Here is a 27,671-nt window from a genome sequence, read left to right on the forward strand (position 1 = left end):
AATATTGGTTACTTCTCATTCCCTTTTTTCCATTGTAAATTCTAACTATTTTTCATCTAATTAGAGCATGCTGGAATGGTAAACAATTCAGGAGGTCCCTCATCTCACATTGCATCTCCCATTAGACTAAACTCAGATACACCATTTCCCTCCGCAAACCCTGGCTTCCTCAGCTACAAACTGGGGAGACACCTACACCCTTCACCTGTCCACGCTCTGGGACTTGTCTCCTCCTTACATGGCTCCACTGGGAGAACTTCTGGCTGCCTGGGTTTCCTCCTCTGCACGAGTAGAACAATGGGACCCACCAAGGCTTTGCGCTGGCTTTTCTCAACCCACTTCTAACACGGTGATGTAACTGTTGTCACAAGCACCACGGCCAGAGGCTGCAGAAGAAGACGGCTGGACCTCCACAAAGACACATTCCTGAGGCAACCTTGATACTCCCAGCTTGGAATATGATGGTCTCTGCCCAGCTGTTGGAGCCTTGCTTACCCTGCTCTGACCTGGCTATCTCCCTGCTGGTTTGCATTCCCTGATGTCATGACCCTGTCTTATTCACCTCTAGACCCCCAGCACAGGGCAGAGGCTCTGAATGAAGGAGAAAGCAGGCCTCTGGGCCCTTTTGTGTCCAAACAATGGTAATGTCCCTCCTTGGGCCTGGAACTCAGCCAAGAATCATAGGCACCCAGGCTGCTCTTCTCCACAGAGCTGGGCCACCTGCAGCCACCTGGCCCGCTGTGAATATCATAAAGCCACAGAGGTCAAGCAGGGGCGAGAGTGAAGCCATCAGGGCCTTGGAGCTGGGGGCTCACGAGAGGGGGAGTTTCCACAGGCAGGGCCAGGGGACATGCTGCGTGGAAGAGTCCCTGCCTGGGAAACGTCAGAGGATAGCCTGTGGACCTGAGTCCTCAGCCATATGCCCAGGGTAACAAAACGGGAGGGCAAGGTCAGAAACCCTCTTGCTTGAAGGGGTCTGGATATTACATGCTCAGAGCTGAGACACAGACTGGCCTTTGGGGCTATGACCCCCACGCCGCCAGGGGGAGCCCACATCTGAGCTTTTGTTCCCTGGTGTCAGGCACCTTGCTGTCCATCACTCTTATAATCTCCCTTCCCAGCCGGGGGCAGCTGAGGTTCAGGGAGTCTCTCGCTCACCCGCTGTTCCTATATGTCTAGGGTAGAAATGGAGACCTGAAGGTGACTACTTTGCCTTTAGAAAGATAGGAATCAACATGCATTTTAGGAAAGTGAGCTTTCTTCTAAAATTCTCCTCCTCTGGGGAAGGAGCATGTTTACCAGATACTTTGGGCATTTTTGACACAGGCTAGGTCATTGCATTAGTCTAGTCACCCTCAGGAGTAGCTGCAGTCACATCCACTCTACAGGTTAGGACACGGAGGTGCTGAGAGGCCCACTGACTGTCCCAGGTCTCAGTGCATTGGTACTCTTACTCCAAGCCCCTGTTCTCTTCCCTTCAGCACTCTGCCTCCCTGAGACACTCGAGCGCTCTGCATATTAAAATCCCTCAGGCTGGAACGCACACAGGACATGTCCAAAGAGCTGCCTCGCTCTCTCCCTGGGACAAGAGAGAAGCACAGTGAGGTTGGAGGCAGGCTTGAGGTCTAGCCTGCATCAGATGAGAAGCATCAATTCTAATGTCACCTTAGTTTTCATTAATTGCTTTCTCATATGTGCCTTAACCGGGGGCTACAGCTGACCAAATGACTCCTTGCTCAAGCCAGCGACCTTGGGCTCAAGCTGGAGAACTGTGCTCAAACCAGATGAGCCTGCGCTCAAACCGACGACCTCGAGGTTTTGAACCTGGGTCCTCTGCATCCGAATCTGATGTGCTATCCACTGCGCCACCGCCTGGTCAGGCCCTGTATCAGATGAAAGAAAGGCAGACTGCCACCCAGAACTGCCCAGCTTCCCTCTAATATGCAAATCTCTAGAGTAAACCCTGCAAATCCAGTTCTAAAACAAATACCCGTAAGAGTAGAGAAAGCTCCTTTTGCAATGCTCATTGCTTTCCTGACCCAGGAGGACTAAGTCACAGTCCCCAGCCCAGCGAGGCCATCCCTCTTGCTCAGCTGTACAAACACTCAGCCACCATCTTGTTCTTACAATAGCTCAGCAGCCTTGGCAAATGGCTAGCAGCCATAGCAAAAGGCAAATGAGCAGTGACCTCCCTTCTTAAATAAAGAAGCTAATTAGGGGATGATAGGAGGCTAATGCCCTACAGGGGGCTGGTTTGCCAGGATGGATGAGCCAGCCTCTGCTGACCTGGAACAAGACATGGACACCACAGCCACCTCCGGTGGTCTTACAGACAGAAAGTGTTGGTGTTTCTTCGTGTCACCTCCTGCCACCCTTCCAGGGATGTGTCACACCACCTTGGAGAAGGGGGGCTGATGCGATTCCTTGCACCCTTCTTCCCGCAGTTATGGAGGTCAAAAGGAGTGGAACCCCAGCTACACAGAGGGAGACAACGCCTACTTCTCTAATGTGAGCGCAGGGAGCTGGTTTGTACATCAGCCTCACAGGACGGCAGCAGATGAGTAGTAACTCTGATAGGGGGACGTTCAGCACCGCCCACCAAGCTGAGCCTAGGTGGCGGCGAAACAGAGTGGATATGTTCAGAGGAGCACAGTCTATGGGAAGAGACTGCACACCTACTCCCATGTGCAGCAGCTAAAGAGGTAGACTTCACAGCCGTTTCATCCATGCCAGGGGCCAAGCTCCTTCAGGGGCTGCCCCTCTCCCTCCCAGCCTGGTAGCAGCTAAAGAGGTAGACTTCACAGCCGTTTCATCCATGCCAGGGGCCAAGCTCCTTCAGGGGCTGCCCCTCTCCCTCCCAGCCTGGTAGCGTTCTCAGCACATTACGTAATAGGAGGACAAGGGAAACTATGGAAAGTGCCCCAGAACCCAACTTTAATAATTGTTCATGGTGCATCTTATTATCATTAAGCAGAGTTAGCTCCTCACCTCCTCCTTCCCTCCCTCCACGCCACATCCTTCTAGAACACAGAGAAGAGCCTTCAGTACTTCTTTGTAAGAGGATTAAAATTCCTTAACACAAAAAGAGTGGACTCACTTTCACATTCATTCTCTGAGTCCCCCATGAATACTCTTATCCCCAACTTCAAACCACACCAGAATTCTGACCTTGCGCTCAGGCAAATGCTGTCGGCCTTCTTTTGCACATGCTGGGCCCTTTCTAAAATACCCTCACCTGCACTTTTCTCCAGCCAATCCTCCTACATAACCTTCAACATGGCTCCCGTATGCCCTCCCGCGAATCCTTCCAGGCTTCCCCCTCTGGGTCCCGACAGTCTTGCCGTTTACACTTCTCATAGAATTAACACAGTATTGTTCTGGGTTCATCATGTGAAATTGCCATTTTGTTAGGTCAAAAACAGATAATTTTGGCAATTTCAGATGGCAAAGGGTCACTTAATTGTATCCTGATGTGCTGTTTGCCATCTACACTGTAGTAACAGAATGCCCCTCTGTATTTCCTTAGCATCTGGCACAGTGGTTGGCATTCAGTAAGTGCCCAACTAACACTTGCTGGATGAATGAGCAATGAATGAGTGGTGTCAGACGAGCTTTCGTGTGCTGCCGGTACTGCTGTGTTGCTGGGTCCAACACAAAAACAAAACCAAATCCAGGACTGTTGTGAAATATCTCACAAACTGTCATCTCAGCCAAACCAAGCTCCAGATGTTTGTCTGGGCAGGCTGAAGAGCAGGAGGACATCTTGGAACATGCAGGCAGTGGGGGGAGCCAATTGCTCAGGACAACTACCTTTCTGGCAGGAGAAACAGAGTCAGCAGTTGATGGAGAGGCAGTGGCAGCCAGATCAGGAGATGGAAGGCAGGAGGGAGAAGGCGGAGGAGTGTGAGACAGGCCTTTAGAGAGCAGTTTATTCTGCGCAGAACAAAACAGAGAAAAGTTATCCCCGGGAGAGGCACCACGATGCTCTCCTCGATGCAGCCCTAGGCCTATGCATTCAAGGACAGGAAAAGACATTCGGGCCCACATTGCAGGACAAAGCAGAAGCCTCTGTCTTCAGGGCCCAACAGGACTGTCTGTCTCCCAGTTACATTTTCTGCTGCGACTATTCCAACTCCTGTGTCACATTGTAACAGCTGGAGCTGGTCCATCCTGGTTCCTGCCTGTGTCTGCGGCAGCCACCAGTGCCAAGTCCTGAAGCCCTCACCCTGGAGCTTGGTACAAAGTGGGAGGTGCAAGCTAAGGAGAGGAGAATCCTGGGCTACTTTGGGGCCTCTACAGGTGCAGACAACTGTGCCAGCCTCCCAGCACCTAAAAAGGAGTTAAATAAATGCAACTAAAAAAAATGCCTCCTTCCCATATCAATGACTCTGGTTAGCAGCGGAGGACCTAGGTCTGAAAGAACCTGAGAGAAAACATCGGGAAGCACTCTCTACAGGCAGGATTTGCCGCAGGAGGGTGCCTTGCGCTACAAGAACTGTGGGACCTCATATCAGTTCTTTCCCCTCCTTGCCTGCGCACACTCTTCTTTCCGGAACATTTCTAAAAAAGTGTCTGGCTTGGAGGGGGGCTGCACTTTGTATTTTAAGACAAAGCCATTCTTGTCTCCACGCTGCCTTTCGGGAAAGCAGGGCGCAGGTTACAGCACGTGGCTGACTGACGCAACAGGATCGCTCTGGTCCAGGCCGTGGGGAGTTCTCTCCATCGTGCCCCAAATCATCATGGACAAGCGGTTTGCTTTCACCTTAAAGGCGCTGTGCAGAATTCTTGCAGCTGACCAGCTTTCCCCTTTGTGTTGGCCCGTAGGAAGCTCCGAGCCTACTCAGAAGCTGTCCAGGATCTAACAGCCTGTATTTCTGTTCAGTAACATTTTCCTTTCATCTGAGCTCACTTTTCTGCCCTGGATAGCCCCTTTGTCTTGATTTACCTTTTTATTTTGAATGTTCTCATTTGTATCTTTTTATAGATACATTGAATTCTTTCGTGGCTTAAAAAAAATGAATCGTGCCTCATGCCCTTAAAGCAGGAGGAAGGAGGAAATGGAGCTCCAGAGACTGATTCACTGGATGCCTGGCGCCTGGGCTCCTGGGGGCCCTGAGAGCCCCCTGTTTACCTGTGGGAAATCCCCATGTCCAAACATGGAGGCCAGGTGAGCCGCCTTCTCCTTAATGTTCTTTTTGTGAAACTCCCTGTTGGCCAAGTTCTGAGCCCTCTTCTGCAGCCAAGGCAAGAAAGAAGAAAAGAGAGATAGTGACAGAGACGGGGATGGTGGGATGTGAGAGGCTTGTCTCACTCACTCACCACACACAGGAAGGGGACAGGGCATGCAGGGACAGTGGGAGGAAGGACCCACCCTGGGCAGGCGGAGGAACAGGGGAGGTGGAAGGCACCCGGACACGGGCACAGGGCGGCGGCAGAGCAGAGGGCAAGGCTTCACCTGGAGAATCTTCTCCTCCACTAGCTGCAGCCGCCGCAGCACCCCAGACAGGGCCAGCGCTCCCTGGCAGGCAGGCGGCAAGGCCGCACGGTGCTCCGGCCCGCCGAGCTGCAGGTCGGACTTGGCCCTGGCTCTCCAGGGCCGGCTCGGGCACTCTCCACCAGCGGCCACTTGGTTTATCTCCCGGAGCACGTGCCCCGTGACAACCACCGAGGGAAACTGGAGAGGAGGAAAATCAAGCTCCCTTCCCTACTGCGGCCCTTTCACAGCCACCCCCCAACACGGGGAGTCCCCATGAGAACCAGGGGCCCCCTTGGGTAAGATTTCAAACTAACCTCACGCATTGATATTCTACCACCTTCATCAGAATCACCTGATATCACCTTTAATTATTAATAGTTTTTTTACATTTTCTTTTTTTTAATTCAATTTATCAAGGTAACATTGGTTAATCAGAAATTAGATTATATAAATCTGACATCCTCCTTAACATCAGTCTTGGGCCCCCTCCAAACCCAGCGAATCGAAGCCTGTGCAACCCGGGCTCTCGGTCCTGGACGCACTCTGAAATCTCTCAGGTGCGTCCTTATGAAAAACCACCCAAGACTGAGCCTCACTCCCAGAGATTCGCATTTAGCTGTTCTTGGGATGGGCACCAAATATTGGTATTTTTTTAAAATAACTCTTTTTATTGAAAAATATGCTTTTTAGGTAAGGCTGGGCTGTGGTGCCAGCCTTCTTACACACGCACACAAGAATCTCTGCTTCATACTCACACTGACCTTATTCAACCTCTGCTGCCCGGAAGCAACACAGAATTTCTCATGCTGACCAGACATCTTTGAATGCTGTGGTCAATGACAGTGATTCTGTTCAAATTCCAAACCCAGGGGTGCTAGCTGGAAAAAGCCAGTCATGGCTGCTGGCTGCCTCCCTGCGCACCAAGCAGGTCCTCGTGGGCTCGGGCACCACACCCCAGCCTTACCCTTCCCTGTGTGCGACCATTTGGCCACCTAAGCCCATTCCAGCATCACTGCCACTTTTGCATCCATTTAGAAACCAGCCTATTTCAGTGGTCTGCAATGAAAGCTATGTGTTCCAGGGGCATCAGACAAAGTAGACCACAGACTACGTGGTGTGGTCAGTTTCCCCCCAAAGAGAGCACCAAGATCATAGATAGCAGTTGGTCAGTCGATACCCCTGACTGGCTGAAGGGTCAATGGAAAGTATTTGAAGATGCTGCTTGTTTGGTTATTCTTACCTATAAGGGTGAGGACCTCAAGTTGTGTCTGCCTTCCCAGAGAACTTACAATTAGCCCTACTTGGGGTGTGCAGAGGGCCAAGTGAGCCCATCCTCTGAATCTAAGTCCCCCCTGGCTTCACCGAGACCCCATCCACTGGAAGGAGCCCTACCTGCCTTTTCAGAGGAGGTGATGAGCTGGTTGTAGGCTCTTCCGGCTTGAGACAGCGAGAGTTAACAGGAAGGTCAGAGGACGAGCACAGGGCAGGCTTACCTATCCCCGAGATACAGTGTTCCTGGGAGGAGAAAAGTGAGTCCAAAAGAGAAGCCGCAGGAAACGTGAAGGAGAAGGTTGAGTCAGACAAACACTTGGAGGGAGAGAGGAAGAGAGGCAGGGAGTGAGAGTTTTCAGGTACAGAGAGAGAGCACTGGGCTGAGCTCGGGCCAGGCCCTGCCAGGAAACCTGACTCCTGGCTCTCCGCCCATGTACACAGCAAGTCCCAGAGTCACCTCCTCGGAACAACGTGTAAATTCAGGGAGGCCTCGCTGTTGGCTCAGACCCGGGGCCCTGGACAAGCACTGCCGGAGCCCATGCCAAGCCAGGGTGGCTGGCCCTGGAGTCCTCCTGGAAATGGAAACGCTTCCTGCCTACTAGAGGATGGGGTGCTACAATCCTGATGGCTGACAGCTTCAGCCACTGGCGGGCTGCGATGGGTGAAGCCTCCAGAAGGGGCAATTGGGAAAAAAATCCAGAGTAACAAGTCTCAGGAAAATGACCCCCTTATAATAAAGCCTGGTTTCCTGGGGAAAGGGCAGTTTGTCCAGAAGGGGCACGGTTCATGTCAAGACCAGGAAGATAGCTATGATCATCTCTAAAAACCCAATTAACCTAGACTTGTTAGAGTCTGTCCTTCTCCTGGGAGGAGCCTAATTCTGTCATGTGACAGGTGTTCTCCAAAGAAAAACCAAAATCTTTGTCCTGAGTTTCGCTAATGTGACAGTGGCATCCCAGAGAAATTCAGGGAAGCGAAATGAACCACGCAGCACCGACCTCAAGTCACAGTCCACAAGAAGTCAGCTCGGTCTGCCGCTTGACCACAGCTTTGACAGCCTCACATGACCCTGATCAGACACACAGCCCTGCCAACCTGCCCAAGGGAATAAGGTGAGGAGACACCACAACACTTGGGAGATTGGTCCCCGTTCTTGCAGGCCCACATGGAACTAAGACCTGTGACTCAATTTCCTCTTGTTTGGACAGGTCTTCTCACCATGGCCTTAGTGCTGTCCCAGGCAGCCGGCACCTCTAAAGCTTCCTCCAACTGCACCATCTCATAGATGGCTGCAAACCAAGTGATGGCAGCAAAGTAAAACCAAATTAGGGAAAGGATTTCTTCTCTAATGCAGAATAGGCAGGACAAACTATGGTCTTTGGTCAGATTGGGACTGCTGCCTCTTTTGTAAATAAAGTTTTATTGGAACACAGCCATGCACATTTGTTTAGGTATTGTCTATGGTTGCTTTCATGCTACAATGGCAGAGTTGACTAGTTGCAAGAGAGATCAGATGGTCCCCAAAGCCTAAAGTATTGGCTCTCTGGCCCCTTTTGGAAAACTGCTGACCCCTGGTCTAGAAGAAGGCTCACTTGAGCCAGTCCTGGCTGGTATGCCTGCCATCTATTACTAACCTGAACATTTCTGCTGGCCTCTTAGTTCTGGTCATCAAGGAGGCAGGAGGCCCAGTGAGCACCTGATGGGACTCACCTGCTTCAGGAGAGAAGAGTTCCGGGAGTTCTCCTCAAACTTGGCCAGCAGCTGACTTGCCATGGACTTGACTTTGTTCTGATTTCCACCTTCTTTACTGCTGTTACCCTCTTGACTGGAGCCCAAACTTCGGCTGGAGAAGGATGAAGGCTGCAAAGGCCAAATGAGTGCATTGGTTGTTGGGTCCTGGAATCCAGATACCAGGGGCAGGGCATGGGGGCTGAGGCCAGGGACTAACTTTCTGCAGAAGGAGACCCTCCGCGTTCTGAGGAAGTGAGGCACAAGCAGCAGGTGATGCTCAAATGGAGACAATGCACTCAGGAGGGGTGTGTCTTCCCAAAGATGGGCATTCCCAGGCTTGGGAGCCAGAGAGTTAGGGTGTGAATCCTGACTCTCACGTCTCAGCCCAGTGACCTTGGGAATGTACCTCCCTGAAGTTTCCTCATCTGTATAAGCCACTTCACAGAGTTATTACAAAAACAACAATTAATAATAATAATAATGATGCAGGTGGTGAGCAAAATTATTAAATTTTTCAAATACATCTTTTTTTCAAAATACACCTTGTGACTTCGAAGGGGTGAATAGTAGGGGGGATGAAGGGAGCAAGAGAGGTGTCAGTCAGGCCCAGGCTGTGGGCTGCCTTCTTTCTCCTCTGTACCCCACTCCCAACTTCAACCTACCCTGTGCTGATGTTGCTGTCTTTTAAAAACAACTTTAATTTTGAAATAATTTTAGATGTACAGAAAAGTTACAAAGATCGTACAGACAGTTCCTATATTCCCATCACCCAGCGGAATGTAATGTTAACATTAGGAATAACCATGATACTGCTATCCTAGCTAAGAAATGAACACTGGCCCCATACTATTAACTACAGACTTGCTTTGGATTACACCCGTTTTTCCACAACTTGTCCTTTTCTTGGTTCCAGGGTGCAATCCAGGATCCTACATTGTAACATCTGTAACAGACCTTCCCATCTGTAACAGTTCCTCTATCTTTCTTTGTCTTCTATGACTTAGTCAGTTTTTTATTTTATTTATTCTTTGTATTGATTGCGTTTACATAGATTCTAACTTAGACAGTTTTGAAGGGAACTGGCCGGCTACTGTATACAAAGTGCCTTCATCTGGGTTGCTCCGATGTTTCCTCATGGTTAGACCTGGGTTACGGATCTTGGAGGAGAGTGCCACGGAGGCAAAGTGCTCTTCTCATTGCTTCATATCAGGGCACATGCTACCAATGTGACTAACGGCTGGTAAGGTGTTGGCTGTGCTCACTTGATTACGCTGCTTTATAAAATGGAGACCGGGCCAGGTTTCTTCAACTCATCTGCTAAAAATAAAACTTGGAAAATGACCAGTGTCCAGGGAATGTCTGCTCCCTTCCCATAGGGTCTGCTCCCACAGGCCTTGAGGTGTGAATGACACCGTCATGTCAGCAGGCGGTCCGCTGTCCTGAGGAGACAGTGAGTCCCCCACAGAGAAACACGTTCCCAGGACAACAAAGATGTGTTCACTTAGAAAAAACTCATGGGAAGCGGCAAGCTACAATGTTTTTTTGTGGTTTTTTTTTTTTTAAAGATCCCTACAAGGAGCAGCCCCATGGGAAACCTTGTATGCACAGCTGCTCTGAAGTGCTGGGCAAACACACACCAGGCTCACTCCCACATCAAAGTGGGGAATGTAACTGCACTGCAATAGGACGGTTCACCAGGGCGGTCACTGCTTGTACAAGGCCAGAGTTGGCTAGGACAGCGGGTCATGCAGACAGTACTTCCAGACCCGAGTCACCAAATCCTTCAAGAGCAGATTTGGGACTGAGGAACGGAATAGAGGCAGAGGTGGGGTCACGGGGAGCAGAGGGACAGCTGTCAGAGGGAAGGGGGATGAGAGGACGGGACCAAAGAGGGTGAAGGGAGTAGTGAAATTATATATGCAGAACACAGAGATACTGATAACAGGACAGCAAGTCCCAGAGGGAAGGGGGGAGGGAGTCAGGGAGAGGGGGGCCAAGGGGGTGTAATGGGGGGCATGTTGCTGGCGGTGAGGGTGTTATATTGAGTGGGACACTCGAATCCATGTTAACACAAGAAATTTAAAATGTTAATAAAATAAATTTTAAAGAAAGAAAAAAAAAAAAGCAGATTTGGGTTCTATTGGTCTGGGTTGGGTCCTGAGACTGTGTTTTTAACCAGCTACCAGGTAATGCTGATGCTGCCGGTTCATGGCCTACATTCTGAGGAACAAGAATTGAGAAAGAATTATTATTCGCTTAACTTAGAAGCAAAAAGCTGGGCCAGAAAACAGCCCAGAGGCTCCTCAGGAGGGGCAGGCACAACCAGATGTCTTCCCACACTGCATCCTGTGCTGCCAACAATGGAAGCAGCACGAACACTCCCTCAAAGGAGCCCCCCAATGAGGACAGGAGACTTCCACCTGAGACAGTGCATGCCAGCGAAGCGTCTGAGACGGAGGTCAGATCAAGTGACAAGCACCTAAGGCCAGAGCCAACACTATGACGGGAAATGGGACATCTCCTGCCCCCTTCATCAGCCTCTGCCTCCTTCTCTCAATATCTCCCTATCGGCTCCTTTCTCCACCAGAGCCAAGAGACTGGGAAGCAACAGTTCCTGAAGGGCTCATCCAAAGACGTTCTAGAAAAGGTTCGGACAAGAGTGATTTGAAATCACTGGATAAAGTGAGTTCATGCACCTTTTAAGACATGAATCGAACTCCGGGTCTTCTTTATCAGCACTGCCCTTTGAATGTCCCACCAGACAGGCTGAGCAGTAGGCAGCTCCCCTTCCCCCCCGAGGCAGGCTCTGTGGCTCTGTATGGTGTAAAGTTCAGCTGGGAAAACCAGTGTCCTGACCCTGGGCAAGGCTTCCACATGAAGCAAGTCACAGACATGAGCAATAATGTCATAAAAATATATAGCAATAAAACTTCTTCAATCATATAAGATGGAAGTCTTTTCTAAGACCTATAACTCAGGTATCAGTGCCTCTATATCATAATTATGACATCAGCCATAAAGCTGGTCTCCTACAGTCACTGACAATATCTGGGCTTGCTTTTGTGGGACTAAAATGGCCTTTTCAAATGCAGGGTATAACTCAGGTCTCTTTAAAGAGCTGCCTGGGGGAGTGGAACTGATACTCTCTTTTTCTGTTGATCAATTTTTTAGTAGCAGGATAGAGATTCACGCTTGGTTTTGACAAAGTAGTCTGTAATTTTCTCCTGCCACCAGAAGGTGGCACTTGTGGGCACCGGGACTTGGGCCTTAAAGACTACAGGTGCAGAAAACACAAAAGGTAGAAACAGCCACTGGGAGGAAAGGGGGCACTGGTGCCCCTTTACTACTCACTATTAACAGTGATTATATATTAACAGAGGTGCCATATAGCGTGCCCAGAATGTTATAGAACATCTTATTTAAGCTTTAAAAATCCTGCCAAGTTTCCTACATTTCAAATGTATCATTTGTATTTTACAGACATGAACCCCACCCTGGGAGGTGCTGTTTCTCAAGTTCCATAAGTACTAAGTAGTGGAGTGAGGACCAGACTCGACTGGTTTCCTACCAAGTCAAGCTCGGAACTGAGAGGTTCCCAAGAGAAGAAAGCAAGGAGGGCCGGGGCTGTGGCGACACTCGGGTGGGTCTGTGGCCACTGGCTGTCAGGCCACGGGGCCTCTGTTTAAACTGACACTGTGCACACGGACCTCATCCAGATTGTTGAAGCCTTTCCGCCTCCGTTTGTTCATGTCATTATTCTCTTCGGTCTGGCCGTCCACCTGCAATGGCCAAGAAAGCATGATGAACTCGGGGCCATCAAGGGTCGCAGTTCTGCTAACAGCCCTGAGCCAGCACTGGGCACGCAGCCCCGCCCACCCAGGAGACAGACGGACATAAACTACCCTGCACCATGACTAATGCTACACAGGCTTCTATTTGGACGCGGTAGAAGGAGCCTCACTCCACCTGGGGAGCTGGTTTCTGTGAGAAGGTGTGTGTGTGGGGGGAATCATCCCCAAATCTTGCGGAAGCGGCCTGAAGCACAAACTAAACTTCCTGTGACAGGGCTGGGACCGTCCCCATGTGAATGCGACCTTAGGCTCAGCGCAGTGACAAGTGCTGAAGCCCCTCAGGGTGCTGCCTTATGGAGACCACCTCCTACAAGGAAGTGACAGTGGCTCACCTCGCAGGCGGGATTCTTGGGGCTCGCAGCAGCTGCCTGAGGATTTGATGGCAAATTACACTTGCCATTCAGCCACTGTCCCAGCTTCTAGTATATGAGATTTTAACTTCAAAGAACCATCACATTTTGTCTGAACATTATGGTGAGTACAGAGCCCACTTTGTCCAGAATGGTTTTGATTTATTGCCCTTTTCTCCCGGCATAATTAGTTATAGTGCCTCTTTTCACTCTCAAAAGCATCCTGGTTTAGAAAATAAATGACATGGTTGCCCTACCAATACCCTTAATATTTTTTAAATTGAGTTTTAGAGTGAGAAAGGGAATAAGAGAGAAACGTCAATTTGTTGTTACACTTGTTTATGCATTCATTGGCTGACTCTTTTATGTGCCCTGACCTGATCAAACCTGCATCCTTGGCATGTTGGGATGATGCTCTAAGCAACTGAGCTACCCAGCCAGGGCAGCTACCAATACCCTTTTACAGTCTACTTTCTGCTGCCTGAATCTGGACATTTAAATCCAGAAAAACTCACACTCCCCAAGCCCACGACATTACCTCTGCATAGATCACCAAAGGCCACCCATTGTCAGGCTTGATTCTCAAAGCAATGAGTGAAACTGTCCAGGCTGTGCTGATGCTGTGGGCTGGGGTGGGTTGGAGGGCTGGATTTGCCACCTTCTCTGTACACTGCAGGGTAAGTGCGTTTTTGACACTGAGGTTAGACCCCTCTATCACCAGTCTCCAGCTGGGGCCTTCTCCAAATGGCTAGCCCCCTGAGGACCATGTCATCCCCACCGACTATGTATCCCTTTTGCTAGGAGCTTTCTCACCCTCAGCGGGCCCTCTATAGCAGGCCCAGAATAAATCCCGGCCTTTGTTCACTCTGGATGCGGTTGCAAGGGCTGCTGGCCACTCTCTCCCCTCAAACCCGGGTGTAGAGCTCCATCAGCCCCATACATCTTAAACTTGCCCAATCATAGGAGGATTCTTTGACCTCCCATTTGTCCTGGAACAAGAATAATAATTTTGGATACTATTATAATGCACAATAATATACGATATAATAGTAACAACAATAACACTGTGGAATCCGTAGCACCAGCTGCTATGGACTCACTGGCTTCCAACAGAAAGCACCTGCTTCCCCAGTCCTCCCACCCCCGCAACCCTGATCCCTCCGCATGTTCCCTATATTGATCGGGGTCTTTAATATTCTAAGACAAGATCAATCAGTGTTTAGTCATTGATATTTGTTTAAAAATTCAACCCTTCTCTTGCTCAGATAGCAAAAAGAGAGAGAGAGAAACAGATCAGAGTCCTGCCTTCCCTTCCACATTTTCTTCTGTTTCCAATAAACCATTATTCTGTGAATGGAAATTATTTCAACCCCAACGCTTAGGCAAACACCAAGAGAAACAGAAGATCTTATTTGCAACAATGCTGGGTCTTAGAGGCGCAGGCTGTCTGGGCCCCCAGCTCCACAGCCTGTGAATGCATCCCTGTCCTGGAAACTGGGGTCTGGAGCCTGGAGCCCGGAGCCCGGAGCCCGGAGCCCGGAGCCTGAAGCCCAGAGCCCGGAGCCCAGAGCCCGGAGCCCAGAGCCCGGAGCCCAGAGCCCGGAGCCTGAAGCCCAGAGCCCGGAGCCCGGAGCCCGGAGCCTGGAGCCTGGAGCCCAGAGCCCGGAGCCCGGAGCCCGGAGCCCGGAGCCCAGAGCCCGGAGCCCGGAGCCTGGGAAAGGATAGGATGTCCTACCCAGCAAGAACAGTGCCTAACCTCAGGGCTTTCTGTTGAGTTTTTGTTTCTACCTTAAATGAGGACTTGGCTTTTCCCTCAAAGAGCAACATGTCTTATTCTCCTTTGTAATCAGCAGCCCTGGGTGTGGCTGTTTCAACAATCAGAGCCTGTTTAGATCCAAACCCAGCATGTTAGCCACACAGGGGCACAGAAAGCACTGCTGCGGGAAGTGTGTCCAGAAGCAGCACCTGAGAAGACCCCAAATCCTTCAGGGGGGATAAAGGAAGCGCCTTTGCGTCAGCCTGACCCATGGAGAATAAAGTGTGCTCTGTGTGGAGCAGTCAGCAACAAGCATACCGAACCAGTCCCTACTCTTCCTATGGGTTTACAACGGATGCACTCATTCGCAGTTAAGAGCTAGGTTAAAACAAAAAGGTGGAGAAAATGCAAACCTAGAAATTTATCTATTTGTTTCTTATCTGTATATTTCTATGTGGGAACTAAAGTCACCCCAGCACCCCAATTTCCTTGGGCTCTATTTTGTTCTATAAAGAATTGGGGTGCAGCCTGACCGGGAGGTGGCTCAGTGGATAGAGCATCGGACTGGGATGCGGAAGACCCAAGTTTGAGACCCCGAGGTCACCAGCTTGAGCATGGGCTCATCTGGTTTGAGCAAAAGCTCACGAGCTTGGACCCAAGGTCACTGGCTCGAGCAAGGGGTTACTTGGTCTGCTGAAGGCCCATGGTCAAGGCACATATGGGAAAGCAATCAATGAACAACTAAGGTGTCGCAACGAAAAACTGATGATTGATGTTTCTCATCTCTCTCTGTTCCTGTCTGTCCCTTCTATCCTTCTCTCTGTCTCTTTCTCTGTCTCTGTAAAAAAAAAAAAAAAAAAGAAGAAGAAGAATTGGGGTGCAAAGAGAAAGAAAATACTTATTGTGCCCAGTCAGACAGAGCATAAACCAGTAACTCACTTTCTTTTCCTATTTTTTTCCATCTCTTTCACCCAAACTTTTTATCATGATTTTCCAATGATTTGTAAGATTCTACATACCAAAAGTAATTTATTAAATTAATTTATATCACCATTAAAAAATATCAGATATATATCCTCCAATCTGGTCATTTATTTGATCAACACAAAATAACCATGTTCCCATACTAGCTGACTTAGTGTGATTTATACCAAAGCAAACAAACTATATATATTTAGTTAGCTGGTATACCCTAATCCTAGAGAAATTTAGATCTGGGTCATAGGAGGAGAGACTGGTTATTGTAGGCAATGACCTGGTTGAGTAGGATGGCTGCCATGAGATTTAGAAAGATGGCCAGTGACACTAGCTAAAGAGCTGTACAGTATTCACCTTCAATGGCAGAATAGTAAGAAGTCATGGGTTCAAGTTCAGATGCTAATTGCTTCCTGGCTGTGTGACTTAATTTCCCTAACTTCAGTGTCCCCACCTATAAGATAGTATACTACTAAGCTCATAAACTGTTGTAAAGATTTTTTTTTCTTTTTTTATTCAGTGAAAGGAGGGGAGGCAGAGAGAGACAGACTCCCGCATGTGCCCCTGGCAAGTCCACTAGGGGGCAATGCTCTGCCCATCTGGGGCATTGCTCTGTTGCTCAGCAACCGAACTCTTCTTAGTGCCTGAGGCAGAGGCCATAGAGCCATCCTCAGCACCTGGGGCCAACTGTCTCCAATCTAGCCTTGGCTACAGGAAGGGAAGAGAAAGAGAGAGCGGGCATGGGAGAGAAGCGAGAGGGGGAGGGGCGTAGAAGCAGATAGGTGCTTCTCCTGTGAGCCCTAACAGGGAATAGAACCCAGGACATTCACACACTGGGCCAACGCTCTACCACTGAGCCAAGTGGCCAGGGCCAATTTGTTGTAAAGATTAATAAAATCATGTATGTTAAAGACTTCTTAAAAGGTGCTATATAAGTGTTAGACACCATCATGTAGGTTCATTCTAGTTAGCAGAAATTAGAAAATCTGAGTTCTTGTTCTGACTTTGACATTCACCACCTACATGACGTTGAAATTTAATCTCTCTACATTCATGTTTCCCACTTCTAAAACTGGGACAAGAATACACTCCCTGCCTTCCTCAGAAGGTAACATGAGGGCAAATGAGATGCACAGAACACGGTTTTGTACGCTGTGAAGTGCTACATTGATCACGGTCGCAGTGTCAGACCTAGTGTCCAATCCAACTAGTTTCACTTATCTTTTCAGAAGACACACACCTTTATTTAATTGGCACTTTAAAAAGGCACAAGCTATCATATATAGAGCCCCTTCCAAGTGCCGAAGGATGTGCTCAGGCCTGCAGCATGCACTTGTTTTAGGTGTCTTCACCGTAGTGCAATGCTTGTTACTATAATCATTCTGCAGACAAGCAAAGGGACTTCCTGGGAGGTTTAAACATGTGAATCTCCAGCAGATCTAACACATATGTGTCTGCCTGGCTTCAGAGGGCATTGCCATTCCGTAAGTCAGCTCAGAATCTCCAGCTGTTGTACAGAGGACAGGGGAGACCAGCCTGCAGACCGGGTACTGGAGGGGCTACTCATGGGCCCTGCAATGGCGAAGCCTGGCAGCATCACGACCTGCTCCTCTTGACTCCCTTCAACCTTCGTGACAACTTCTATGCTGTGTTGTCCTCCAAGGAGTGGGCTCAGAATGGAGAAAAGATCGGGTCCCCTGAGTACATACGTAATATAATGTGTGTAATGGCTGAAAATGATCATAAATGCAGGTATTACCCACATATGGCGGGTCTAGGAGAGTGAGGACTGAGACCACATAAGTTGGGATGTCACCTGTGGTACATGGTGACAAGAGTCCCCAGGAACTAATTCTTGCTCTGAGGCTTTTAGATGCTGACCAGGCAGTTCTGCAGAAGCAGAACCAGGGCTTATTAAGGGGAAAAGATCATCTCAAACTCATCTTTCCACAGGCTGGGACTATCCAGTCTTCAGAGCAAATCAGTCAACCCCATAGCCACCACTTACCAGAGGGACAACCCTCTTGGCAGCTGGATGGGAAAGTGATTCTCTCTAAATGTAAATGACGTCCTTGGAGGAGGAAGAGTCATATTTTGCCTCGTGTTGGTCAGTCTTCCTGGGATTTTAACGTTATCAGGACTAGGGATGAGAGAAGAATTTAATAGCAACAGTGAAAACTAGGAGGGAGAGAGATTTGTGAGACTAGCTCAGCAGGGAAACAATGAGCCCCCTTCAGATGAAGATGCCACATTGTGAACAGACAGACGTGGGCCGTTCAGTCCCCATGTCCCAGTGCTCCTCTGGCAGTGGGGGAGGGGCAGGGAGGGGCAGGGAGGAGGGGAGAAGGGTTGAATACAGATGCACCCACGTGCAGACACTGTGTGAGCTTGCAGCGCAGCGCTGTGGGCCTGCATCTAGTCCACAGGGGCACGCGAGCTGCGCATCGAGGGTTGTGTAACTAATCGCTTGGATATCTTCCGGGCGTAACTCGTGGAGCCTCTATGTGTGTGTACTCTTCTGAGTCTCTGGGCAGATATCTCTGTGCCCATTCCAGGGGAACCTGGAGTGGACTCAGTACTCTTTGCTTGTGAGAAATGTTAAGACTAAAAAGCACAGTAAATAGGTTCCCCCAAGCCAACAAAGCATCCAAATGCAACAAGAAGAGCTGTGGCCGAATGGAGAGGGGTGTGTTCCGTGCGGTCCAATCACTGCACTGGCACTGAGCGGTGGACTATATGCTGGGGTAACTCAGTGCGGACCACAGGATCTCAGGACCCACTGGCCTTACTAACTTTCCATCACACCCAGAGGAAGCATTCAATCAGTTTTAAGAGGGGACAAATAAGACCTGGTAATGTCTCTACCCATCTCAAGAGCAGGGAAAATTTGGGGCAATAAATGGGGCTGTGGGATCAGATCTGTGGCTCTGCACTTGTCTCAAGATGAACAGCCCACGTGCACACCCCAGCAGAGACTGGACATGGCTCAGAGTCGGTCGGGGCTGGCCAGGGAGAGGACAGGGGCTGCCTGCACTTCCCAGCAGAGCCAGCGGAGAGTGCAGCGAGGCCCCGGCAGACATCGGGGGCCTGGCTGGCCTGGCTGACTGCTGACTTTTGGCCGTTCCCACCATCTGAGCTAGAGCTGGCCGGGCAATTTCAACTGGGTCCCTCTGTAAACAGAGGTGTGGTGAGTGCAAGGTTTAAACAGTCCTCTCCCATTCCCCCTTCTGTTCCCAGCTGTGGGCTCTGTGGGAGAAAACAGGTGAATGGAGAAAGGTGGTCAACGCTTGGCCCGAGAGCTTCCAGGAAGACTGCACTGGCCTGCCTGGGACGGGACAGCCCTGAGTGGGTCCTTGGGCTTCACGGGAAACATGGCCAGACTGGGATGGAACAAGCCTGTTAGTGGTCTTCAGGAAATAGCTTTCATTGTGGGACATGCGGTGGTGATGCAGCCCTCACACAGAGCCTCTGCATGGGGCTGCCCGGGGCACAGAGCGGGGCAGAACAGCTGGGAGCAGCACAGTGTGCCAGCAGACCCGCACACCTTCCTTCCCAGCCCCAGCGTGGCTCCCAGGCCTTCCTACAGACAGGGCGTGGTGGGGTGCGAAGGATCCTCTCCCGCGCCTGCAGCCAGCGCGACAACTGCTTGCAACATTCCAGGGAGCACATCCCTCAGTGGAAAAAGTGACCCTGCTCACACAGCTGAGAGAGACAGAGGAGGCCACACGGCCGCAGCCCCACCCTGGGTGGAGGGACTGGCAGGACATGGCATGACTGGCCAGGGTTTAAGAGACTGCCAGCCACTTGATGAGACTGAGACAAGCAGAGGCCTGCAGCCTTCGGCCCAGCAAGGGGAGGGCCGCCCGTGCCGGACAGGAAAGGCGGCTTTGTGCCAGGCCTGCCCCCTGGGCCTCCTTTCTAAAATTTTTACAGTGAGCACAAGCAAGACAACTTGCACTGCTCCTTCTACAGAGACACTGCGGCAAGTCAGAGAGAGTCTCTCAGGAGGCCCAGAGCTCCCACACTGTGCACCACGGCCACGGCCCACGTGTGGCACCTCGGTAAACCCACGGAGGAGGGGCAGGACATTTTTGATTTTCTAGGGAACCGCGGTGCAGTCTGTCACAGACCTTGCAAAATACTCTTACTACGTTATTTGAACTCAACTACTTAATAAATGGAACTTCTAAGTATTTCTTTTAATCTAAGGATACTGTGAAAAACAAGTTATTAAGACACTAAGGGTGCCATAGGTCAGGAAAGTTTGGAAACCTCGTAGGCTTCGAGCTCTTCAAAGGCAAGGAACATACACTATTCACCTCTGTATATTTTCTCTCCTCGTCAAAAACAAAGTTCAGCCTTAATGTTGGCATACAGTATGGCCCTCTAAACGTTTGGTGAGTGAATAAAAGAAATTAACAGAACAGAATGTGTACAAGCAGCATCCCCAGGCACCCTTAACACAGAATGGCCACTGTGCTGCTGATCTAAACCATCTACTTAACAAAGGGAGAAACAGTCCCCTCCTCCCCCCTCAGGAGGCAGAGCTGATCTACCGGGACCTTCCTGGAGCCACTTGTAAGTCACGGAGGCTAGCCCTGCTACAAAGTGCCAGGGGGAACTTCCAGAAACACTCCATTACTAAGCTGCGTTTTACTCGCCTGCTGGGAGTGCTTTATCTGTGTAATTCATCAGCAGAGACAGACCAAGAGCAGGGCATTCTCCAACCCCCTGCCCCGTCCATGTGCAGGAAGAAACTAAACACAAACCAAGCCTAGACTCACTCGTGGCGTCCTCTTCCTCGGAAACGTGAGGTTGAGATAGTTATGACAGAGGGATGATTTGGCCACGCCGAAGTCAGCATTTTCTCCATAGTTTTTGCCCCGAGCATCTGTTAGGAAGTAGAAGTGTGACAGAGATTTGGATCCTTCCGCAGCTACCCTAGGGCTCAGGGGTGTCACTACTACAGGGCCCCCCAAAATAGTTCTGTCCCCTACAATGAAAAATGGAAATGGCCTGGTCAGGGAGCTGCTGCAGCTCTATCGGAGACCTCCCAACGTCAGGGGCAGACCCCAGCGTCATGTGGCAGCTGCACACGGACCCACTTACAGACACGGGTCTGGGTGGGTGGGGCCTACCCTACTTGTCCTCACAGTCAAAGGGAAGGCAGGGGTCAGCCCTAGAGCAGAAGACCACAGTGTAAAGAGCAGCCAGACATGGGCAGAGATGGCTCAAAGGCAGAGCCAAGCCTGCTCCAGAAGCAGGTCCTTACCCACAGGCCTCAGCGGGGTGCCCCGGAAGAGCTCGTAGAACTTGGAGAGGTACATGACCATGCTGAGCTTGTCGGGCTCCTGGGCCGACGCCATCTCTTTGCCCGTGGTCACTGGGGGGATGCCGAACTCACGCTCAGCCACATCAAATGCCAGCTGGTTGTTCTCCACAGCATCGTCTTCGTTCAAAGAGTCAAAGTTGCTAGAGAATCAAACAAGGTGACATTTAGGGAGAGGAGGCAGAAGCACCGGGTGGGGGTGGGGGTGAAGTAACAGTGACCCCAGCCCTTGTCCCAAATCACATCCCGACCCTGCTCCCCAGGAGGCTGTCAGAAGCCAGCACTGTCCTTCTCGCTCAGGGTGGGGCCAAGTCGGATTTGGGCCATGATGATGTCATTGCTGCCTGGGCTGAAAACAATCAGGAAATGATTTATACCACTTTGGGAAAGGGATGAGCTACTTTGCTTTTCAGTAGTTCCCTTGTGTTCTTTTCCTTTTCCTTTAACAAAACTAACATGGGCTTCTTGTAAAAAACAAAGGAATCAAATTATTGATAACATGTAAAGTAATAAGTGAGAGTCCCACCCCCTTTTCCAGGCAACCTCACTTTCTAAAGGTACCAAGTGATAACCCTTTCATAGGCTCCCTTTCCGCCCTTTGGATGAATCTGCTTACAGATACGAGACACTGCACACATCGAGTTTGATACCACAATAGGTGTATTGTGTTTTCAACACCACAAGGTATTTCCACAAATATAATTCAATCTTCCTAACGAACCTGACATTATTCCCAATTTATAAAATGAAGAAACAAACTCGTCAATTGCCCAATGGTACACAGCAAATCGATCTGGGTCTCAAATCTAATATTTTGGCTGTAAACCTTCATATTCTTCCTCCCCACCCCACCCCCACCCCCATCAGCTCTTGCCTGCAATTCCTGTCTTAAGGGGGGAGCTCCATGGTGCAAATGCTCACATTTTTCAAGTGTGGTGATGGGTGGTGGTTGTGTGTGTGGGGGGGGGGGGGGGGGGAGACGGACAAGTATAATCACTGAGCCTGAGCCACTTTGCTCCTCATATATTAAGAACACAGATCAAACAAGTTGTGGACAGACGAATCAGTACAAAGGGGGTAAAATGTAAGAAAAAGCTCAAACTAAAGACATGCAAAGAGGAATTTTGAACCAAGTTCTGAAGGTTCTGCACCTAACAGAACAGCCCTGGTTTCCCTTGTCTCCAGGGTCCCCCCGGGCTGTGAGGAGCTTGGCGGGTCCCCCCGGGCTGTGAGGAGCTTGGCGGGTCCCCCCGGGCTGTGAGGAGCTTGGCGGGTCCCCCCGGGCTGTGAGGAGCTTGGCGGGTCTCCCCGGGCTGTGAGGAGCTTGGTGGGTCCCCCTGGGCTGTGAGGAGCTCAGCAGGTCCAGCCTGGGCCCTGGACTCACATCAGCTCAGGCCGGAAGTGGTGGATGATGGCACACAGGGCCAGGCCACTTCTCCAGGATGTGGTCAGGTCGGTGACATTGACATGCTGGTAGCCCTCGGTCTGCTGCTGGCACCAGGTTAAGAGCTTGCTGGGCCGAATGTCTGACTCTGCAGGAAGGGGAAACAGACAGTGAAGTGCTCTGGGGAAATCTCAGGGTCTCCTGGGGTGGCAGTCTCTCTGACTGCCACCATGGCTGGGGAGCAGGAGGAAAAGCAAGTACCAAGGCCAGGGGCCCTGTCATGAGCATGGCAGGAGAGCAGGATGCTGAGACAGGAAGCATGCTCTCCAAACACAAAGGTGAGGACTACATGGACTCTGCCAACATCTCATCCAGTGTGGCAGACAGATGCAGAAGTGGGTGACGGTGACACAGAGCTGCAATGTCAGAGAAGCAAGGTGCCGGGGGAGCGTGTGAGTGAGTTTACTCCGAGTCTACCAGGGCCGGGGAACTTGCCAAAGAGAATCACAAAGGAGGCACATTTGAGCTGCTTCTTGAAAAGTGTCTAGTAATTTATCAGACAGAAAAAGGCATTGCAGGAAGACAGGGCTATGCCATGGCAAAGACTCGAGGAAAAGCTGCCATGTTTGTGTAGGATGGTTGACTACAGGGGGCGGTGGCACTGGGGCATGTGGTGTTGGAGGAAAGGGAGGGCTGGCTGGTAAGGCCGAGCTGGCCCAAAGGCAGGGAGGACACAGATCTGGGCAGATGACCGAGAGGTTTAAAGCAGGATGGTGACCTGAGCAAAACCTGATGGATTACTCATTTTAATCATCTCTTCCCTCCACTCCTGAGCACCTGTGCCCAGCACTGTGCCAGACCCTGTGACCAGGGAAAGAGGGGAGCACACAGAGTGTGCTACCCAGCTGGGGAGACAAGACCCCCCATACTGGAAATAAAAGGAAAAGAAAAGCAAGTCCCAGTGAAGTAATTCCGCAGTTCACTGCAATGTACTGAGTGCTCAACTCAACACGTATTAACCGCTTTATGATGATTACGATGTAGGGATGTCATTGTCCTGACACTTAAGTATTGAGGAGAGAGCCTGGCCCGGGTCACTGGAGCAGAGCCAGGCTGGCTGCAGGACCTGTGTGCACAGTGGCCTCCCTGAGGCCCCAGGGTGGTTGCTTACCCTGCCTGGAGAGGCCGACGGATCTCCTCACTGAGCCCAGCCTCTGGAGAGGGAAGTGGTGCAGCTCCTTCGTGATGTACAGATGCTTCACCTACGAGCCAGAGAGACCACACAGCTGCCCACCAGTCTTCCCTCAAATTCTAGTCTCAGGGCCTCTGGACCTGACCTACTTTCTACTTAGTGTCAGCATCCTTTTCCTCTGCCACTGGACCCTCAGCGAGAGAACCCAGGCCACCTGAGACACAGAGCAACGGAGCTCAGTCATTCACCCGGATGTGGAAGCACTCACGTGTAAATATACTGCTCACGAAGATTAGGGGATATTTCAAAATGAATATGAAGCGATTAAAAAAAAAAGGGAAGCATTTGATTTTTTTTATTAAACAAGAACATCCGAAAGTCAAACAACAAGTCAAAGAGGCTGTTCAATTATGCAAATGAGATGCAAAACCAACTTTTATTTCATTGGTGAAAATGCGCTATACAAAAGGCTGAAAGTACTGGAGTATCTGCACGTTCCCTGATCCCCTCATTTTTGTGAGCAGTGTATATTATCATTGGCTGATTTTTGAAACTCACACCACTCTTTGTGCTATTGGCTGAAGACATTGTATGGCTCTGAATCAAGGGGAGAAAAAATAGTCCAGGATGGTGATAAAAGGAACTCAGTATTTAGTCAAGTAGATTATTTGAGAGAGGTATATTTAGCAGCAAATGCATGCTGGCAAGTACACATATGTAAATATAAGGTCTACTGGAAAGTTCTGTCCGTTTCTATCACAAGTTTCAACACGTAAGCACATGTTTATTTGGCGCATGTGTGCCTCTCTATTTTTATCACTTAATGTATACATACTGACGTAGCAAATTAACTAAAACAAAGTTGATTCACCTTAGTCTTATGTGTGAAGTGATAGTGTACCCATGGCTACTGATAAAATTCATTTACGCCACTGTATTGTATACGAATTTCAATAAGGAAGAAATGCTACAGAAGCATATCTGTCGTATCCACCATATTCCCCGGACTTATCACCCTCCGACTATCACTTGTTTTTGTCCTTACAAAATTTTTTGAAGGGCAAAAAATTCAAAAATGAAGAAAGTCTCAAACAAGCACTGGTTCAATTTTTCGCATCAAAAGATAAAACATTTTTCAAAAATGGGATATATAAATTGCCCTCACGCTGGCAAGAAATCATTAATAATAATGGCAATTATATTATTTAATAAAGTTTATTGACAGTAAGAAAAATTTGTATTTTGTTTTATTCCAAAAACGGACAGAACTTATATATGTACATGTGTATGAATAGACATCTACTTACATCTTGCCTGTAGGCTAGAGAGATGCTGACTCGATGTTACTCTTGTGACTTTCCTAGAGAGATGAACTGGTCCCATTTTTGGGCCAGGAGGTACTGGTGGCCTTAGCCCCAGGGATGTGCCAAGATTTGAGGTGACCTCTCCTTCCCACCGCGTAGTGCAGGGTCACCCAGGTGAAGCCCCGGGAAGGACTTACCTGATTGGGCCGGACACAGTGGGAGTTGAGGTTCGGATACCGTGTCCCTGGATCCAACGTGTACTGCTCAAAGTTCTTGTTGATGTTCTCTGGGGTCGTTTGAGGTAACAGCCGATAAAGACTTTCTCTAGAGGGAGGCAGAGCATGGGGTCAAGGATTGCTTTTGAAGCCTGAGGCCTTTGTCCCCACCCCCATGCCCCTGCTCCTGCCCTCAAGGGCTTCTTAGCTGTGTTTGTATAAATCTTCCCTGCAATGCTTGGCCCTCCTGGTTCTTAAGATCTGCAGAGTGGGGGAGCTTCAAAGGGGTGGAGAGGAGGCAGGAAGGAGTCCGGGAGGGGGATGCTGGCCACCTCCACCAGGCAGAGCTGGCAGCACAGTGACCTATGGTTTTGTTATAACCACCAGTTAGCCACGCAGTCTCCTGTGGCCTGTCCCTCAAGACCACAGGCCTCCCTCCGTACCCAAGACCAGCAAAGGGCTGTCCCCACCCACTACTCTTGACTCCTCTCAGTCCACCAGCTGTCACAGCCACGTAGCCAACAGCAGGGGTCTGGGAGGAAGCCCAGGATCTCAGCAGCAGAAGAGGTCCGGGGGGGAGGGGAGCTCAGAGAATCCAGCCCCCAAAAGGGTGAGGCACTCGGCATTCTAATGGAAGCTTCCCCTGAACCTCCTCCAGCTCCTGGGCGACTGAGCAGGGCTGGAACCCCAACTACAGGGCCACCTGCATGAAAATCTCTCCCTGGCGTCCAGGACCTAAGGTCCTGGCCCCCAAAGAAAGTCATGATGGAGAAAGTTTCACTGGGGACCCTGATGATCAAAGCCAGCCACGTGGGCCCTGGCCGGTTGGCTCAGCGGTAGAGCGTCAGCCTGGCGTGTGGGGGACCCGGGTTCGATTCCCGGCCGGGGCACATAGGAGAAGCGCCCATTTGCTTCTCCACCCCCCCCCCCCTCCTTCCTCTCTGTCTCTCTCGTCCCCTCCCGCAGCAAGGCTCCATTGGAGCAAAGATGGCCCGGATGCTGGGGATGGCTCCTTGGCCTCTGCCCTAGGCGCTAGAGTGGCTCTGGTCGCGGCAGAGCGACGTCCCAGAGGGGCAGAGCATTGCCCCTGGTGGGCGTGCCGGGTGGATCCCGGTCGGGCGCATGCGGGAGTCTGTCTGACTGTCTCTCCTCGTTTCCAGCTTCAGAAAAATAAAAAAAAAAAAAAAAAAAAAAAAGCAAGCCACGTGTGGGAAGGCAGATGAGAGGGGACAGAGGCATCATCCAGGTGCCACCTAATAGCCGGCCACGCTGCCTTTCCTGCCTCAGCCGGGAGCTTGGCTGCCCGCACTCACCTTTCAGCCAGCAGCTCCAGGGGAGGCATGCCCTGGTCCCAGCTCTTCACCATCCAGGCCGTGTCGAAGGCGGCCAGGAAGCCGCGGGCACAGCCTGTGCCCATGGGCCAAAAGGGCTGTAAAAGAAAACATGCAAAACTCGAGGGGATTCTAATGACTCCAGCCTGCTATTGCATTCTATCCTGCACGCTCTGGCTCCAGGCCCCTGCAAAGCACTGGGGGACAGAGGGGTGTGGGGCAGCTGCTGAGATTCACCACAAACACAAACATCTGCAGCACCAGCCGTATGTAGAGGGGCCCATGGCACAGCAGCAGCAAAACTGCTTGGGGGCTCAAAAAAGGCAGAGAAAAACTCCCACCCTGGGGGAGGAAAAGAGGGAACGTTTCATAAAAGAGGTACATTTATGCTGATTTTAAAGAATGGATAGAATTCTGGTTGTAATTTATTCAGGAATAGCGGGAGTAAGATAGTGGGCAACGTCTTGGTGGCTGGACAGTGGCGGAGCCTGATGGGAGAAGTCTGTGTGGTTTAGGTGCAGCAGAGATCATGGACTCCAAGTGACAAAGTGGAGAAGTGGGGTGTGGGCTGTGGGGCTGAGGGGCTGAGTGCTTCACCAAGGACCTGAGGTCACAGTCGTGGGGTGTGGGCTGTGGGGCTGTGGGGCTGAGTGCTTATCCAAGGACCCGAGGTCACAGTTGTGGGGTGTGGGCTGTGGGGCTGAGTGCTTATCCAAGGACCCGAGGTCACAGTTGTGGGGTGTGGGCTGTGGGGCTGAGGGGCTGAGTGCTTATCCAAGGACCCGAGGTCACAGTCGTGGGGTGTGGGCTGTGGGGCTGAGTGCTTCACCAAGGACCTGAGGTCACAGTCGTGGGGTGTGGGCTGTGGGGCTGAGTGCTTATCCAAGGACCTGAGGTCACAGTCATGGGGTGTGGGCTGAGGGGCTGAGTGCTTATCCAAGGACCTGAGGTCACAGTCGTGGGGTGTGGGCTGTGGGGCTGAGTGCTTATCCAAGGACCTGAGGTCACAGTCGTGGGCTGTGGGGCTGAGTGCTTCACCAAGGACCTGAGGTCACAGTCGTGGGGTGTGGGCTGTGGGGCTGAGTGCTTCACCAAGGACCCGAGGTCACAGTCGTGGGGTGTGGGCTGTGGGGCTGAGGGGCTGAGTGCTTATCCAAGGACCTGAGGTCACAGTCGTGGGGTGTGGGCTGTGGGGCTGAGTGCTTATCCAAGGACCTGAGGTCACAGTCGTGGGCTGTGGGGCTGAGGGGCTGAGTGCTTCACCAAGGACCCGAGGTTACAGTCCACACACCGTGGTGAGCAAGGGCTGATTCACCAAGCTCGCTTCTAACTGAACTGTCCCATGCCCACCCAAAGCATCGTTTGGAATTTGATGCTTAACTTGGGATAAATACATAAACACAGTTTGGTCCATGCTTATATTAAAGATGAAAATGTATCCCTTCTGGAAGCCTTTATTTTACCTAAGGATCCTAGCATTTGCCTATGTGGGGGAAGAATTTTGA

General features: G+C 50.6%; 1 protein-coding gene across 6 annotated transcripts in view; it reads right to left on the bottom strand.

Annotated features, from left to right (window-relative positions):
- Positions 1–27,671, bottom strand: part of MICAL2 (microtubule associated monooxygenase, calponin and LIM domain containing 2) — a 219,692-nt gene that overhangs the window by 83,840 nt on the left and 108,181 nt on the right. For 3 of the 6 annotated variants that reach the window (XM_066365593.1, XM_066365580.1, XM_066365573.1), the window contains exons 10-21: positions 26,149–26,264; positions 24,818–24,944; positions 23,296–23,386; positions 22,125–22,272; positions 20,684–20,883; positions 20,196–20,302; positions 12,187–12,258; positions 8,459–8,608; positions 6,869–6,991; positions 5,456–5,674; positions 5,132–5,233; positions 3,811–3,933 (exon numbers count right to left, since the gene is read on the bottom strand). In XM_066365593.1, the coding sequence (XP_066221690.1) occupies positions 3,811–3,933; positions 5,132–5,233; positions 5,456–5,674; positions 6,869–6,991; positions 8,459–8,608; positions 12,187–12,258; positions 20,196–20,302; positions 20,684–20,883; positions 22,125–22,272; positions 23,296–23,386; positions 24,818–24,944; positions 26,149–26,264 (1,578 nt within the window). The remainder of the gene's footprint in view (positions 1–3,810; positions 3,934–5,131; positions 5,234–5,455; positions 5,675–6,868; positions 6,992–8,458; positions 8,609–12,186; positions 12,259–20,195; positions 20,303–20,683; positions 20,884–22,124; positions 22,273–23,295; positions 23,387–24,817; positions 24,945–26,148; positions 26,265–27,671) is intronic. The other 3 variants (XM_066365566.1, XM_066365558.1, XM_066365586.1) reach the window with 1 other exon arrangement.

The sequence above is a fragment of the Saccopteryx leptura genome, chromosome 1 (assembly GCF_036850995.1).
Source record: "Saccopteryx leptura isolate mSacLep1 chromosome 1, mSacLep1_pri_phased_curated, whole genome shotgun sequence".
NCBI classification, from domain to species: Eukaryota; Metazoa; Chordata; class Mammalia; order Chiroptera; family Emballonuridae; genus Saccopteryx; species Saccopteryx leptura.